General features: G+C 37.6%; 1 protein-coding gene across 4 annotated transcripts in view; it reads right to left on the bottom strand.

Moving 5' to 3' along the window:
• Window positions 1–202: 202 nt before the first annotated feature.
• The window catches only part of EDEM3 (ER degradation enhancing alpha-mannosidase like protein 3), a 68,218-nt gene continuing 51,275 nt past the window's right edge, over window positions 203–17,145 (bottom strand). For 2 of the 4 annotated variants that reach the window (XM_040263808.1, XM_040263809.1), the window contains exons 19-21: window positions 12,126–12,311; window positions 10,786–10,833; window positions 203–4,294 (exon numbers count right to left, since the gene is read on the bottom strand). In XM_040263808.1, coding sequence (XP_040119742.1) covers window positions 3,891–4,294; window positions 10,786–10,833; window positions 12,126–12,311 — 638 coding nt within the window. In that variant the 3' untranslated portion in view covers window positions 203–3,890. The remainder of the gene's footprint in view (window positions 4,295–10,785; window positions 10,834–12,125; window positions 12,312–17,145) is intronic. The other 2 variants (XM_040263810.1, XM_040263811.1) reach the window with 2 other exon arrangements.

The following is a 17,145-nucleotide window of genomic DNA, read 5'->3' as shown; positions in this document are numbered from 1 at the left end:
TAACTCTAGCTCTACCCTGAGGATACTAGTTGAGTTGTAGAACTGTTCAATGTATGTTTGCATGTCTATATTCTAAGACATCCCCCAAACCTACTCTTCTAGGGTAAATGAAAATGAAAGGGAAAACAGTGGTGAAAAAAATTTAGAGATATCAAAGTATAAAAATATGCAAAGTATGCTAAAAATGAAAATTAAAACTAAACCAGGATATTTACATATTTTATTAAATCTTTACAATCAGTAATTATAATCAAATACACAACTATATACAAGGATTATATACATTTTGCCCAGACTTTTACATCACAGTACATAGTTTCCCTTAGAAATATTGTATACATTTATCACCAAACAATAAAATCCAACAACAGTAGTGTTACAGCACCTGTTAGTACAGACATCTTTTTCATAAATTACATCATAAGAAAATATACGGCTGTAAATTGGGCTTTTAAAAATGTCTTTTATAAAATCTGAACATACAATATTTCATTCACAGAATGTTTTTTTTTTTTTCTATGTTCTGACTGAAGCCTTGTGCATAAAACGACCAGTTGGGATATTTACTAAATGCCCCCTCCTCTAAATTGATAAGCACTACTGGAATTACAGATGCTGAGCTTTCTTTATGATGAATTTGGCATGGGGTTTGGTGAGGGAACAAATGCTGGTTTTACTACTGAAAGGGCCATGTGATGGTAATTTAAATTAAAGCAAAAATCTCAAGAGTATATTAGAGAAGTTAAAATCACAGAGTACACAGTTTTTCATTTTACTCTCTAAACACTGTGAAGAGAAAGGGAAAAGTATAATGTTAAAAAAATTTGTTCTGAAACAACTGTATTCTTGTTGGAAGCCTATTAAAAGTTAAAAAGGGAAAACCTACCAACAAAATATCCCATCCCAAACATATCTAGTAAATTACAATTCTTTCACACCTAAAACTTTATGAGAAAAGCACTGCAAATTAGGGTATATCATTTTAATGGACTTTCCTAAGCAGAAAAAACTAGAACTATTTTTAGTAGGTAAACAAGTGAAGTTTTAAAACTTGAAAATACCTGAATTAAATACTTTCTCTAATATCTAACTTTTAACTTTCAGATAAAATCCATACTTGATTCCAGGTTTGTAAACATTGTATAAATCCTTCTTAGTCAATCAGTTTTATGGCTGTGGTGATCACTTCAGCTCTATCTCTATGCAGCCAACATCTAACTGAGGTAGACCAGATGTTTCTAAAATTCAGGGTCACAGAATCTAAAATTCAGATTCCCTGAATCTTTAGGAAGTAAATAAAATGCTATAAAAGGTACTTAAAAAACAAAACATTTAAAAAAATGCCTAATGCTGTTGAAACTTTTCATGAATTCAAAAACAACTTTGTGGCAGTATGTCAGTTAAGAATAGAGAGTCAGTGACAATGTTGGAGTTTTGAAGCTGAATATTATACCTTCTTTCCTTAGCTAGGGAAAAATCAAGTATAATTCCTTCTGCTATTAATCTTTATAGTTTGTTAATTTTATAGTTAAATTTTTTTTCTTTAAATATTCATTTTTCTAAACAAGCTGGTGGTTTAGTCACTAAGTTGTGTCTGACTCTTGTGACCCCATGGACTGTAGCCTGCCAGGCTCCTCTGTCCATGGGATTCTCCAGGCATGAATACTGGAGTGGGTTGCCATTTCCTTCTCCAAGTTGCTTCTAGACCTCAATGAATGGCAACAACTCCCCCTAATGGCCAAAGAAAGGTTAAGTGGCAGTAAGCTGGCTTTTCTGTGTATGCCACAAGATCTCTGCTGGAAATAAAATTATGTTGTTTTGATAAATTAGAAAAGCTGGATATAAAAAACAATGGCTTTGAGCTACAAAAAGAAAACCAAATCAACGTTTATAAGACTTCTGTAATCCAAGTCTTAAAGGAACATCTGCTCCTTTTCTCCAAGCCCCAGTCCTATAAATCAAGGCAAGTCAAGTAATTATGCTTCAGCTATTTTGGCAGCTTTGCAATCAAAATGAACAAAGCACTATGTCTATCCTTCCATATACTCTATGTATTATAGTTCTATCTTCTTACACCAAATTTCACATGCAGAGAGACTAAAAATATCCATTTTGGTGTCAGGTTTAAGGGCCAATAAAAGTCTTGTATACTACTCTTTTTCTCCCCCCCTCAAAGTGAATTCTCTATTAGATTTATTACTCACTGACCCAATTAACTTTAGCTGGAATTTTTGAAAGCAGCTATTTATCCCCTTATAAAAGATATGTTTACCTGGGATCTAAGACATACTGTACATGAATATACATAACTACAATACAGCACTGCTGTTCTTTTAACAGCTCCATATACAGTTTAAGTCCATCAGTACCTCCAAAACTGTGTTTTAAGAAAAAAAAGTTATTATATAATGACACGGTAAAGAAAAAGAAAATTAAATCTCAAATATTCCTTTAGAACTGATTCACGTAAGTTTAAAAAAATAAATAGAGTAAAGCCATGATTTCAATTACAGGGCTGTCTACAGATATCAACAAAAAATTTTAAAAAACTTAAATGTGGCCAGCACCAGACTGCCACACACACACACACACACACACACACACCCCCAAAAAAAAAAAAAAATAAAATAAAATAAAATATAGGGGAAAAAGTTCCATTAAGCTATATGGCTATATGTTAGTTGCTACTGTGTTTTTTACACAGGTTACCATACACTAATTTTCAAGTCCATATTGGAAGGAATTACTCATTACAAAACAAAACTTAAAAACCATGATTCAACAGAAAATGTGACAGATTCCTTAGGTGCAACTTTAACAACTATAGTTTCAAAGGAGGAAAAAATAGTAGTTACTCCAGAATTTTTAGATCGCTACCACAGTTTCATCATGGCTAAGACAGAAAAATGGAACAAAATGTATTCAGCTATTGGCGACACAGGTCTTGTGGCTCAAAATGCATACTACACATGGGATGAAGTAAGGCTGATGGCTAGAGGTAATCACCTCCAAAGAAATGAATGGAAAAGATTTATAATTTTCCCTACAAAGATATAACATTAAGTTCCATTTCAGAGTAGTCACAGCTTTCCTTATGGAAGGCCCAATGGCAAGTTCATATTGCAACATTATAGTTTCTCCCTTGCTCCATTTTTCAAGAGTATTAAGTAACCAATTTCCACATTATATGACCTTTTTACCTGGTCCCAATGATTAGTCTTTATGCAAAGAACTCACTGAGAAAGTACACTGGCTTCAGCTTTGGTTTAAATGAAAAGGACACCATTAAGAGGGAAAAAAAATAAGTCATCTTGATCATGTTACACAATGAAGCAAGTGAAAATGATGAGCAAAGACTGTTTTCACCATGAATGCATTTGCTTCACAACCACTTAGGTCACTTTGAGTGTTTCCGTGAAGGCAGCATAACCAGAATGCCCACAAAACTCCTATGCATTTCCCCCAAAGAACCTCTAACCCCCAAACCAAGAAAACAGAGCTTCCTTTAATTAGAAAGCTGTACAAATCTGCATTCCCCACCTCATAGTTAACTGGATATGCTTCTTAGCTACTATCCAGAGACTGCAGAAATCTGGTTCCAAGGAATGCCCAGTAATCTTTTCGTGGCCCAAGGTGTGCAGCAGGATGGTACAATCCTGTCACCTGGGGGGTGTGAGTTTGCATTTTTGATGGGACAGTTTTAAACAAGGTCAGTTCTAACACAGCATGTTCCAGATTCCTATGATAACTAACTCTCCCAGTCAGAACGTGGTTGCTCATCACCATACTTAAAGCCTCCCATGAAGAGAGCCTGCTTAGTATCAGGGCGTCTATTAACCACAGTTTACCTTTTCTTTTGAAATACCTACCACCAGGTAGACTTTTGTGAGTCAGAGCTCATCCTTATCCATCATTTCAAATGCTTCTATGTCTTCATTCCAGTCTGCTAATATGGAGTCTATAGGCTGGGCCTTTTGACCCCAGCTAACATTAGGGTTGGAATCCTCCTCAGTTTCTGACTGTTCTTGAAGTTGGTTATCTAAATCTGTACATTCACCATCAAGACTTGTAGTCTCGAGGTTTTCCACGGGGTTAGAATCCTGTTCAGAAGAAGAAACGCTTGCAGCACTGTCTGTATCTACTGGAGATAAAGATTCTGGATGAGAGTTCACAGAACTTTCCTCAGGAGACTCTTGATCAACCAGATCAATCTCCTGAGACCTTGATGCAATCTGCTCAGCACTCTGAGAGTCATTTTCGGAGGATGGTTGTTCTTCATTTTCCATCTCAGGATCTGTGCAGGAAAGAAACAAACTTCATGCTACTTTCCTCCTCAAAACATGTACTATCATATTCTCAAAACCATACTGGTTTTAGTACTAAAGGAAAAAACTGAGAGTTAAAAGAAAATCATGTTAATGCAGGATGACTCTAATAAAGACTGCCGTCAATGGGTGTCAATAAATGCCAAGAAATACACTAAACAAAAATACTATTAAAATGCATATACATTTATATGTCTCAAATTTATTAAACACCTAAACTCAGGAAAGCCCACACATGAGAACATATTAAACCAAATAAAATTTAAACAGTGCTGGCCACTGCTGTAATTTTAATATTCTTTGAAAAGTGAAATTACCACTCAGTAAACCATGAAAATGCAGATAATACAAAATTAAATGATTCAGGGGTATTAATGTGATTGATTAAGTATTTCCATAAATACAAAAACAGACTATTTACAAAACTTCATTATTGGAAGTCTATGAATTATAATCATAAAATCCACTGCAAGGTGGAAAAGCAGGCTAAACCTCTGGTAATGAATATACAGTAAAACCACTAGAGGATTTTATTTAGGGTTCCTACAAGAAAGTGTTGCGGTAGCAGCATCTATAATCACAGGATGCATAATTCTCAGACTCTGCAGTCAGTTGGTAAAGATCTCCTGAGGGTCTTACTGTGTGGCAGGCACCGTACAAGGTGCTAGGGATAAAACTAGGTGAAAACAAACACTTAACCTGCCCTTCTGAATCTTATAGTCCAGCTGAGGAAAACGTTTACAAATAAACACAAATAAATAGAAGACTCTGTGATACATGCTATGGTGTTAGGAAAGAATAATGAGATTTGAGGACTTCTTTCAGAATGTGCTTCCCTGGTGGCTCAGAGGGTAAAGCGTCTGCCTGCAATGCAGGAGACCCGGGTTCAATCCCTGGGTTGGGAAGATCCCCTGGAGAAGGAAACAGCAACCCTCTCCAGTCAGTACTCGTGCCTGGAAAATCCCATGGATGGAGAAACCTGGTGGCTACAGTCCATGGGATCGCAAAGAGTCGGACACGACTGAGCGGCTTCACTTTCACTTTCAGAATGTGACACTTGAACTGAGATTTCAAAGATAAGCAGAATCAGTCCAAGAAGAAAGAGAAGATGAACTTATTATAAAACCAGAAAAATGGAAGGAAATAAGGGCACACAGGGAGGAACAGAAGGATACGTATGCATACACTGATCAGGCAGGATTACCTGACATGGGAAGCTTTAGACAGTTTGTGCTGGGGCTGTGTCAGGGGGGAGGTGGGCAAGGGGGAGGAGTTCCCATACGTTCTCTCAGCTGTGGAAAAGGTACATTTTAATTTGACATTTAGGGAAACTAAAGAACAGAAAGCAGTCTGGCAGCTTGGAGCTCATTTATGGTAGGCTACCCTAAGTTCGAGCAAAACCAAAAAGAACCTTCATTTCTAGACTGCATTAATCTAGTTTAGAATATGAAAAGGTGTAAGGCTATTTTATAGAGTAATAAAGACTGTGCTTTTGACAAAGAATCACTCTAGGGTTACATACATAATATTCTTTCGGAAACCTGGCTAAGGATAAGGAAACAGAATGGGGTAGGCTCCAATTGAGATGTGGAGTAGAAGGACGGGGAGCTCCCCTCCTCCCACAACTAACAGGAAAGATAGATCTACAAACAGAACAAATCTCACAGAACACCTACTGGACACAAGCAGGAGACCTCAAACACCTGAAAGGAAAAGAAAAATCTCTATCAGGTAGGAGGAAGGAAAAAAAAAGAGGATGGAGGGGCGGGACATGCACCCCTGGGAGGGAGCTAAAAAAAAGGAGCGGTTCCCGCATCCTGGGAAGCCCCCTCGGATCAGCAGGGACAGAAAGGGAGGCTCAGAGGAGAGCACAACCCCCATTTACGGCAGGCAGAAGAGACATCTGCACAGACTGGAGTACTGCTACCCTGCGCGCCCTGGCCTGAAACATGTGTCCGCTGGTACGGGCAGGGCCTGAATCTCAGGGTTGAGCGCGCAGTCCACAGGAAGAGGACTGCTGTTGGCTGTGTGGACAAGGCCTGAAGGGGGCTGGAGTGTGCTATGGCCGCAACTGGGGGTGTTTGCAGAAGCACCCAGGCCACCACAGAAGTCAAGCACCATTGTTAAGTGGCACACAAAGGGAGCCCCTTTCTCCACTACCAGCCTCTACCTATGCAGGCTCCAGGATAGTCGACCTCAGTCGCTGCCTCAGTGGCTTAACAAATGCAAATCAGTATACACAGGATGGATAAACAACAAGGTCCTACTGCATAACACAGGGAACTATATTCAGTACTCTGTGATAAACCATAATTCAAAAAGATACATGCACCCAGCTGCAGCACTGTTCACAAGATCCAGGACACGGAAGCAACCTAGATGTCTGCTGACAGAGGAATGGATAAAGAAGACATGGTACACATATACAATGGAATATGACTCAGCCATAAAAAAGAATGAAACAATGCCATTTGCAGCAGCAAGGATGGACCTAGAGATTATCACACTAAGTGAAGTCTGAACGAGACAAGTGCCATATGATATCACTCATATGTGGAATTTAAAATACGACACAAAGCAACATATCTACAAAACAGAAACAGACTCACAGAGAGCAGACTTATGGTTGCCAAGGGCGAGGAAAGGTGATGGAGGGAAGGATTGGGAGTTTGGGATTAACATATCCAAATTAGTGTATATACAGGGTGGATAAACAACAAGGTCCTACTGTTTAACACAGGGAACTATATTCAATATGCTGTGATAAACCATAATGGAAAGGAACATAACTGAATCACTTTGCTGTACAACAGACATTTACACAACACATCACCTGCACTTCAATTAAAAAGAGCGTAAATATAGAAAAAGATCAAGTTGTCTGTATTTTGAGATTCTGTTTTACACTTAAAGTAACTCAATTTTTAACTACACTAGCAAGATGATAGAATAATTTGATACAGGGTAAAAATAAGTAGGCAAGTACAAATAACCCCTCTGTAGTAGCAATAACTGGTTAGAAATAAACTAAGTAACCTTTTAATAATTAAAAACAAAATCTACAAGACACAGAATTAAATTTATTATGAAATCTTATTGCTTAATATTATAAAATCTCAATGAAAAAATAAGATCTGATTCAATTTACAGGTAAGTACCTGTATGTACCTGGATGGAAAGTCAATATTTAACAAAACTTTCCTGTTTATATGTAACATATGCAGTTATACAATTCCAAAATGAATCCCAATTCTATTCCTTTACTTTTTGGACTGGATAGGATTATCTTTAAAATCCTATGGAAGAATATACATCACAGAGAAGTCAAGAAATTCTGAAAAGAATTAGTGAGATGCGAGCTGCATTAAGAGATATTAAAATGTATTCAAAATAGCAAACTATTTTATTATTGGCACTGGAATAAGCAAATAGATTAGTGTAAAAGAAGAGCAAGTCACCCAAAAACAGATCAAATATATGAGAATATGTGATACATAGCAAAGTGGCAACAATCAGCTAAATAAAAACGACAGCTGGAGAAGTACAAAAAGAAAGAATCTACCACACCACTACAAACCTTCATTCTACGGGGCCTGTTGTCACAGTACGGAGTATCACAGTACTAATGATTACATCATTAAATTCAGGGATGGTGAATCAGACTTGCAGAAGCAAAAAAGAATGAAGAAAATCTCAAGATACAAAAAAAAAGAGAGAGAGAAAGAAAAGAAAGTTTTAATAATGAAAGGACAAAGAAACTTGGCAAAGACTTCGAGACTGGATGTTCTACAACCATTCATTCACCCATGCTACCAGCATTTACTGACAACAAGAAATACAGAGCTGAGACACAGGTAAAGAAGTACAATGTAATACAAATGTCAAAAGTACAACTATATTAAGAAGATGTTGGGACTTTCCCTGGTGGCCCAGTGGTTAAGAATCTACTTGCCAATGCAGGGGACACAGATTAAATCCCTGGTCTAGGAAGATCTAGCAACTAAGCCTGTGTGCCACAAGCACTGAGTCTACACTCCAAACCCCGTGCTCTGTAACAAGAGAAGCCATGACAATGAGAAGCCCGTGACACCACAAGTAGAGCGTAGACCCTATTTGTCGTAACTAGAGAATGCCTGCGCACAGCAACAAAGGCACAGCACAGCCAAAACTAAATGAGTACAGACTGTTGAAGATGTCCATACATTTTATCTATGAGAATAAGAGAAAAATTCATAGAGAGGATAGCACTAAACTTGGTATTTAGAATGACGAAACGTTTTTAAAGAGGAAAAGGCTGTGGAGTGGAATCGGGATAGACGAGGCACTTGTGCAAAGAGAGAAGGCGTGCAAATGCAAAGGTGCAAGAGAAAACATGTGGTGACTGAGGAAGAGAAGCTGGAGTCCTTCCGTGTTAATTCTACTAACATTTCAGCTGCCTATTTCCAAGCAAAGACGCCATCTGTTTACACACTAGATTCACCTCCTCAGAACCAAATCCTTTCCAATAGAGATCTAAGCTCTACAGATCAACTGAAGGACAGATTCACCCCAATCACATCCAGTGAAGGATAATCTTAGGAAAAGGAACACTGCCACAGTTAAATCTTAGGCAGTTCAAACCACTGGCCCTTTCTTTTGTTTCCCCTGTTCTGCCTGCCTCTTCACCAGACAGACACAAATATAAAAGCAGTTCTGAATCTGTGTGTCCGCACTGGAAGCCTACACTATAAACTACAAAATGACAATGTATTCAAACTTTTAAATGCTGACTTTTTTTCCCCCCTCTTGAGAAATACTACTGAGAAAAGACAACTGAATCTTAATTGTAAATTGTTTCAATTCGGATCTCAAGGTAACAGTGTCTTTTGTTTGCGAGCACAGGGTGGGAATTATTATTCAGCACCTTTACAAATTCTAGAAATTCTGGAACCGAACACATGACAGACATAATATTAACACTTCTGTGGATAACTTAACTTTTAAAGTGTGACTGGTTTAACCTGAGAAAGCAGCATTTCTACTTAATAAATTACTAATGCTTTATTCTGAAGAAGAATGTATAATAATTATCTGGACATTTTTGCTAGGATATAGGACTGTTGCAGATATTTCTCTTATCAATGGTTGGGATTTATCAGAATTAGAAGGTGGGAGTAGGGGCTTGTTCTGGAGTCTCTGTTTTCTGTATTGATATGTGGGAAGACTGGCGCCATCAAAACTGAATTTTTAAGGGAAATATGTATCTGTGGAATGAGATCTTTAGAGAAAACAATCTGGAGGACATTTTAAATCATTCAGATTTTATGGCTGCTATTAGTTGGTGGACTTATAGAATCCTACTTAGTATCCTTGTGTGTGTTGTCTGCTAAGTTGCTTCAGTCATGTCTGAGTACCCTTGATGGCACAATAAGGCCAGATACAGAGCTGGGTTTTTTTTTTTTTAAAGGATGGTGCCTTCATGGCCTTGTTCAATGTTTCTCAAAGTATAGCTGAGTGCAGTTAACTGGAATGCTTGTTTAAAGTTTCAGATTCTAATCCTCTGCTTTCAGAGAGCCTGATTCAATATTCTGGAGTAGGCCTCAGGAATCTACACTTCTAACTACCACATGAGCTAATTCTAAAGCAAGAGAGAGACACTGATGCAGACAGCAACAGCACGGGTTAATGGTGCCCGCTACAGAGGTTAACCTGGAATATTTTCCTAAGTAAATAAGGCAGTTGATTTAATAAAACTATTATCACTGACTTTTGTTACACTGATAAATATTAACAATTATACTATAACTCATTGCTTACAGTTAATAACGCCCTACAGTTCTTCAAAAAGCTATACGAAAAGGGGAATTTTTCAAGGTTTCTTGTCAAAATATCACACTATAACAGAATCGCAGTCAAAAAAATGGACAGACTATCAAAACTTTAAAAAATACATAATTTAAATAAAGCCTTTTTACTGCAAGGTCCTTAAGGGAATACTCTTATGCTGTTCAGACTTTTTTTTTTTTTTTAATAGCATAACATCTCTCTTCATATCCTATCTCTGGTATAGGAAGCACATGCTCTACCACAATCTCATAGTCCTAACCCTCACACGTTTCCCTACAGATATATGGGTTTTAAAAACAAGTCTATACTTTAAATAGTTTATACTGCATTCCAATAAAAAGTGATCAAAAATAACACATGCTATACAACAATGTCTTCATTAGAGTAACTCTTGCATGGATATGGACTAGTGAATTCACCTATTATTTAATTTACAGAATTTGTTATGACAGGATCAATAAAGAATCATCATTATGGGACAGCTGACTAGACATGAAAATAATCTAATTACTTTAAATGATGTATTATCATGGTAGCCACTGAAACAATATATATATGCACACACGTGTGTATATACATGTATATACACATGCATATACATATATATAATTTAAGGCTTATTAAGGATACTTACTACTATTAATAATGTAGCTTGGAATCATTTTACCTTTTAATATTGCTGCTGAAATTCCAATGGTAGCACAAAATAGGGGGGAAAAAAGCAAAGGCATTAAAGAGTTACATGGAATAATAATTTGCCTGTGTTTGATGCCAAAATGCATATAAAGATCTAACTGAAAAAAGGGCTCAGGAAGAAAAAAAAAAAAAACAAAACCAGGCACATAGGAGGATTTAAGAAGATTAGGAATCCTTTCTATTCTGTTCTATTTATACATCCTTAAGTACATACACCCTACTCATGCCATACTGCTTAAATAGTTAACAACTGAATGAACCTCAAAGAAGAATAAAGCAATACAGGAGACAACACAAAACACTGATTCGGCTAGCACTAGATTATTGCTAACCTTTTTTTTTTTTTAATTGTTCCACTTGGGAGGTTATACTGAATTGGGTAAGTTTCCTACATATCTGCCAAACAAATATCCCAAACATCAACAACTGTGTACAAATTACACAACTTTATCTGTTGAAGGCGAGGTAGGAGGACTAGTGCTCTCTCTATAGGAGTCTCCAGTGGCTAAGAAAACGGCTATTAAAAGCCGGATTACAGACTACGTCTGATGGTTCACTTTCCCTCATTTGCCCTCTATCCCTAGATGTAAAATTGTAAAAGAACACTAGTAAGACCTTGCATTTATACAATAATTTGGGTTTCAAAGAGCTTTCAATTTACAAACAAAAATTTTGGCCCAGAGAGGGATATATATACACTCTCATGAATTAAGGCATGCTACCTTGTTCTTCAGGCACTAGCCAGTCATGTGTAACTCTTGTAACTTTTAAGTATCTATGTGATGAAATTATCTCAGTGAAGAGAAGCTGCTAGATTTCTATGCCTTCACCAAGACACTGGTTACTTGATTACAGGTGGCTTGGTGAAACCCAGTTACTGTTATATCATATAAAGCACCGTTCTATATAATCTCTTTTTACTTCTTATTCTAAAAAAACCCCAGAGGATATAGTATCTGTGAAATTGAATGGTGAGGCTCTGTGAATGTTAAAAATGACTCTTAATGTAATCTCTTGTATTTTTATCACTGGCAGAATCATAGCAAAAATTATAAATTACATATAAAACTATAATTCTAATGACATTCTAAATCAGTGAACAAAGTGAAATAAACATTTCATTACTCATCTTTCCAAAAGAAAAACATATTTTGAAATCACCTTCTAAAAATTTTTACTTCTTTTACCAGTGAACCATAAATAATCATTTTGTAACTCATTTTTGTTAAGTTAGAAAAATTAATGCAAAGCAGGAAACAAAGGATTTTTTACCCTTACCTCGATCTTTCGCTTTGTCAGAAAGGAGCACTTCCACCTCCTCATACTCCCGGACTGCATCCAGTATGATACTTCCTTCTTTACTGAATAAAAACAGCATGGGGATCTTAATGTCGTCTGTGTCCTTCCCATCCCCCGCCATCTGGAACAGAGGGGCAGTATCACTGCTGCTCCCCTCATTGTCATCTAGCCAGAGAATGAATAAAAGCAAACATCAAAACGTTCATCCATTAGAAAGGTCCAGCTGCCCAGCTTTACTAGTTTTCACCTGTCGACATTAATTTCCTGCATTAAGAACCACAAAACACTCATACTTGTGGAGTCCGCTAATTCTACTCCTAGAAATTTACCCTGAGGAAATAATTGAAAAGAAGCGAAATGATTTATGCCTGAAAAAGTTTACTGGAGTGCTTTATACTTGTCAAAAACTGTAAACTGTAAGTAAATTATAATGAACTACCTGAGGGAACACACAGAAAAACAAAATATTATTACATTAAAAAAGTAAAGTACAAAGTTCTATGATTGTGCCTATAAAAATTTCAGATGCTTATGAAAAAGCCTAAAAAGGGAAAAATTCAGAGACTTGAATTACAATGACAGAATAATGAAAATTTTGTTATTTATGATTTCCTCTAATGGCATTATATTATGTATTTTTAAAACACTCTTCACAAGGAATAATTACGACTAGACTGTTTTTTTCCTCTGTAAGTTGAATGAAACACTATTCTGACTTTACACTGGTTAAAAAATAATAGTATGGCTGCTAATTCCTACTCTACTGGAGATGTCAGTTATGTCCAGTCCTAATCTCACATGCCAGTCTCCCTGGAGAACCTGTCTGTCACCTCTCAGAGAGCTTGCATGGACAAGCCCTGCTAAGTAGAGAATACCAGGCAGAATCACACCCTTCGACAGTAACTGACCAGACAAAGGATGGCTACCTGACCCCCAGTGTTTCTGCGAGATTTGGAAGTGGCACATTTTCAAAAATAGAAAGACTTTCGGTTAGCAGTGGGTAGAAGTCCAGTATTCTTGCCTGGAGAATCCCAGGGACAGAGGAGCCTAGTGGGCTGCCGTCTCTGGGGTTGCACAGAGTCGGACATGACTGAAGCGACTTAGCAGCAGTAGCAGCGGAAGTCCAGTTAAGTGACACAGACTGATGGCTTAGGTTGCAATTTTGGAAAAGGCCATTTTGGAACTTCTAGGTAAAAAGAGAGCAGTCTGGTGAGAAACTGCAGAATGAAGCAGAATACCAAAGAGCTGCAGAGAAGAATCCAGGAGGACCCACAGATAGAGAAAAGAAAAATGCTAGCCGTCATAGTTCCTGATGATTTTTAGTTTCCACTTCTAATTCCTTAGAGCATTCAGTAGTATTTCTTACTCTTGGGTTCAACGAAAATAATCCATTTCCATATAGTAAACAAACCTCCCTTACACTAAATAAATTGTCTCTTGTAGGCAAATGATTTTTAAGATAATTTATACTTCTGGTATTCGGGATAAAAAACAACCAAGTCCTAATTTGCTCATTTATATACAATTAAAACCACTCATGACCCAGATAATCACGATGGTGTGATCAACCACCTAGAGCCAGACATCCTGGAATGTAAAGTCAAGTGGGCCTTAGGAAGTATCACTATGAACAAAGCTAGTGGAGGTGATGGAATTCTAGTTGAGCTATTTCAAATCCTGAAAGATGATGCTGTGGAAGTCCTGCACTCAATATGCCAGCAAATTTGGAAAACTCAGCAGTGGCCACAGGACTGGAAAAGGTCAGTTTTCATCCCAATCCCAAAGAAAGACAATGCCAAAGAATGTTCAAACTACTGCACAATTGCACTCATCTCACATGCTAGTAAAGTAATGCTCAAAATTCTCCAAGCCAGGCTTCAGCAATATGGGAACCGTGAACATTTAGAAGTTCAAGCTGGTTTTAGAAAAGGCAGAGGAACCAGAGATCAAATTGCCAACATCCACTGGATCATCGAAAAAGCAAGAGAGTTCCAGAAAAACATCTATTTCTGCTTTATTAACTATGCCAAAGTCTTTGACTGTGTGGATCACAATAAACTGTGGAAAACTCTGAGATGGGAATACCAGACCACCTGACCTTCCTCTTGAGAAACCTGTATGCAGGTCAGGAAGCAACAGTTAGAACTGGACATGGAACAACAGACTGATTCCAAATAGGAAAAGGAGTACGTCAAGCCTGTATATTGTCACCCTGCTTATTTAACTTCTATGTAGAGTACATCATGAGAAACACTGGGCTGGAGGAAGCATGAGCTGGAATCAAGATTGCCAGGAGAAATATCAATCACCTCAGATATGCAGATGACACCACCCTTATGGCAGAAAGTGAAGAACTAAAGAGCCTCTTGATGAAGGTCAAAGAGGAGAGTGCAAAAGTTGGCTTAAAGCTCAACATTCAGAAAACAAAGATCATGGCATCTGGTCCCATCACTTCATGGCAAATAGATGGGGAAACAGTGGAAACAGTGTCAGACTTTATTTGGGGGGGGGCTCCAAAATCACTGCAGATGGTGACTGCAGCCATGAAATTAAAAAACTTACTCCTTGGAAGGAAAGTTATGATCAACCTAGATAGCATATTAAAAAGCAGAAACATTACTTTGCCAACAAAGGTCTGTCTAGTCAAGGCTATGGTTTTTCCAGTGGTCATGTATGGATGTGAGTTGGACTGTGGAGAAAGCTGAGAGCCGAAGAATCAATGCTTTTGAACTGTGGTGTTGGAGAAGCCTCTTGAGAGTCCCTTGGACTGCAAGGAGATCCAACCAGTCCATTCTAAAGGATCAGTCCTGGGTGTTCATTGGAATGACTGATGTTGAAGCTGAAACTCCAATATTTTGGCCACCTGATGTGAAGAGCTGACTCATTGGAAAAGACTCTGATGTTGGGAAACATTGAAGGCAGGAGGAGAAGGGGATGAAAAGGATGAGATGGTTGGATGGCATCACCGACTCAATGGACATGAGTTTGGGTAAACTCTGAGAGTTGGTGAAGGACAGGGAGGCCTGGTATGCTGCGGTTTGTGGGGTTGCAAAGAGTCAGACATGGCTGAGTGACTGAAGTGAACTGAAAACCACCGCAGATGGTGACTGCAACCAGGAAATTAAAAGACACTTGGTCCTTGAAAGGAAAGCTATGATAAATCTAGACAGCACATTAAAAAGCAGAGATGTTACTTTGCTGATAAAAGTCCATATAGTCAAAGCTATGGTTTTTCCAGTAGTCACGTATGGGACTTGGTTTTTTCAGTAGTCATGTGAGAATTGGACCATAAAGAAAGCTGAGCACCAAAGAACTGATGCTTTTGAACTGTGGTGCTGGAGAAGACTCTTGAGAGTTCCTTGGACTGCAAGGTGATCAAAGAAGTCAATCTTAAAGGAAATTAGTCCTGAATATTCATATGAAGGACTGATGCTGAAGCTGAAACTCCAATGCTTTGGCCACCAGATGCAAAGAACTGACTCACTGGAAAAGAGACTGATGCTGAGAAAGATCGAGAAGGAGACAACCGAAGATGAGATGGTTGGATGGCATCACCGACTGGATGGACATGACTTTGAGCAAGCTCTGGGAGATGGTTAAGGACAGGGAAGCCTGGCGTGCTGCAGTCCATGGGACTGCAAAGCGTCAGACAGAATTGAGCGACTGAACTGAACTGAAAACCATTAGAAACTAAACAAAATGCTTCACCAGAAGCAAAAAAACCTTCAGGGAAAGGAGTTACAACATAAGGAAGTTTCCACTTAGACATTAATTTTTTTAAAAATTAAGGACCACTTCTTTTAATTATTTACTTACAGATCTCAAGATAGCATTCTATAACTAATAGCTACTAATGAAAGCATTTGATTTGACAAACCTTGCAGAGTACAGAATACCACAAAAATTAGACTTTACCAAAAAATGGGGAAAACCTAAAATACTCCACATATGTTCCCAACTTTATTTTTTCATATTTTTTAAAACTCAGTAAGATGTCTAAAATAATAGTAGTGGCAAGCTATTAAATTCTTTAATAAAAGTAATCTCGGAGTGGAAAATAACCAAGGATTAAGAGGTGATTTAAGTCAACCATCAGCAAACTCTTTGTAACTGGTCAGATAGAGAGTATTTTAGGCTTTGTTACTGTTACCACCACTCAACTCCAGCACTGTTCTTGACAGCAGTTACTGAAGATAGGTAAACAAACTGATGAGCTGTGTTCCAATGAAACTTTTACATACAAAAAAAGCAGTGAGCCAAACATGGCTTGCAGGCTATAGTTCGCTAACCACTAATTTAAGTTATTAGGCAGAACTTTTCCTAATGTTAATATTTAACTATGCAATTCATGCATTCATTAAATCAACACTGTAGTGCCCATACAGGATAAGCAAAAGGAATAGTAAAAACTTTTTCAATGAAATAAATCCTACTATTTTATTTTTACCCATGTCAGTAATTTTAGGAAATTTCATTTCCATTATCTTCAAACCTCACAACCACCTAAAAGATGTTTATTACCATTTTCACTGGAGCTAAAAAAAAATTCAACTGAATAAACAGGCAAACAATCTAAAGGTTACAGCATGATTTTGTGGAAGAGCCAGGAGCTGCACTCCCATGTGTCTGACTCCAAAGCTTGCGTCTGTGTGGAGGAATGGATATTTTCAGTGACTTTCCACTTAAGGTGGCAGGTGTAATTCTTGCCCCTAGGGGTTTTGGATCTCATGGGCACATTTTCTGATCCGTGGTATCAGGTGTTTTTACCATCACTCCTGCTGCACCTTCACATCTGACTCAAGTACATTTATTGGCATTAATATACAGAAACTCAGATTTAGGTGTTCAAACAAGGTATGAGACATATACAAATTATTAAGAAAGTCATAGGATTACTTATCCAATATGCTGGCTAGTGAAGTAAAAACAATATGACAAACTCTGATAAAATTTTGGAAAATGAAAGAAAACCCTAAAAACGATGTTTTAGTTATTAATA

Source organism: Oryx dammah, unplaced genomic scaffold, assembly GCF_014754425.2.
Source record: "Oryx dammah isolate SB20612 unplaced genomic scaffold, SCBI_Odam_1.1 HiC_scaffold_21, whole genome shotgun sequence".
Lineage (NCBI taxonomy): Eukaryota > Metazoa > Chordata > Mammalia > Artiodactyla > Bovidae > Oryx > Oryx dammah.
This window is presented reverse-complemented; position numbering and strand designations above follow the sequence as displayed.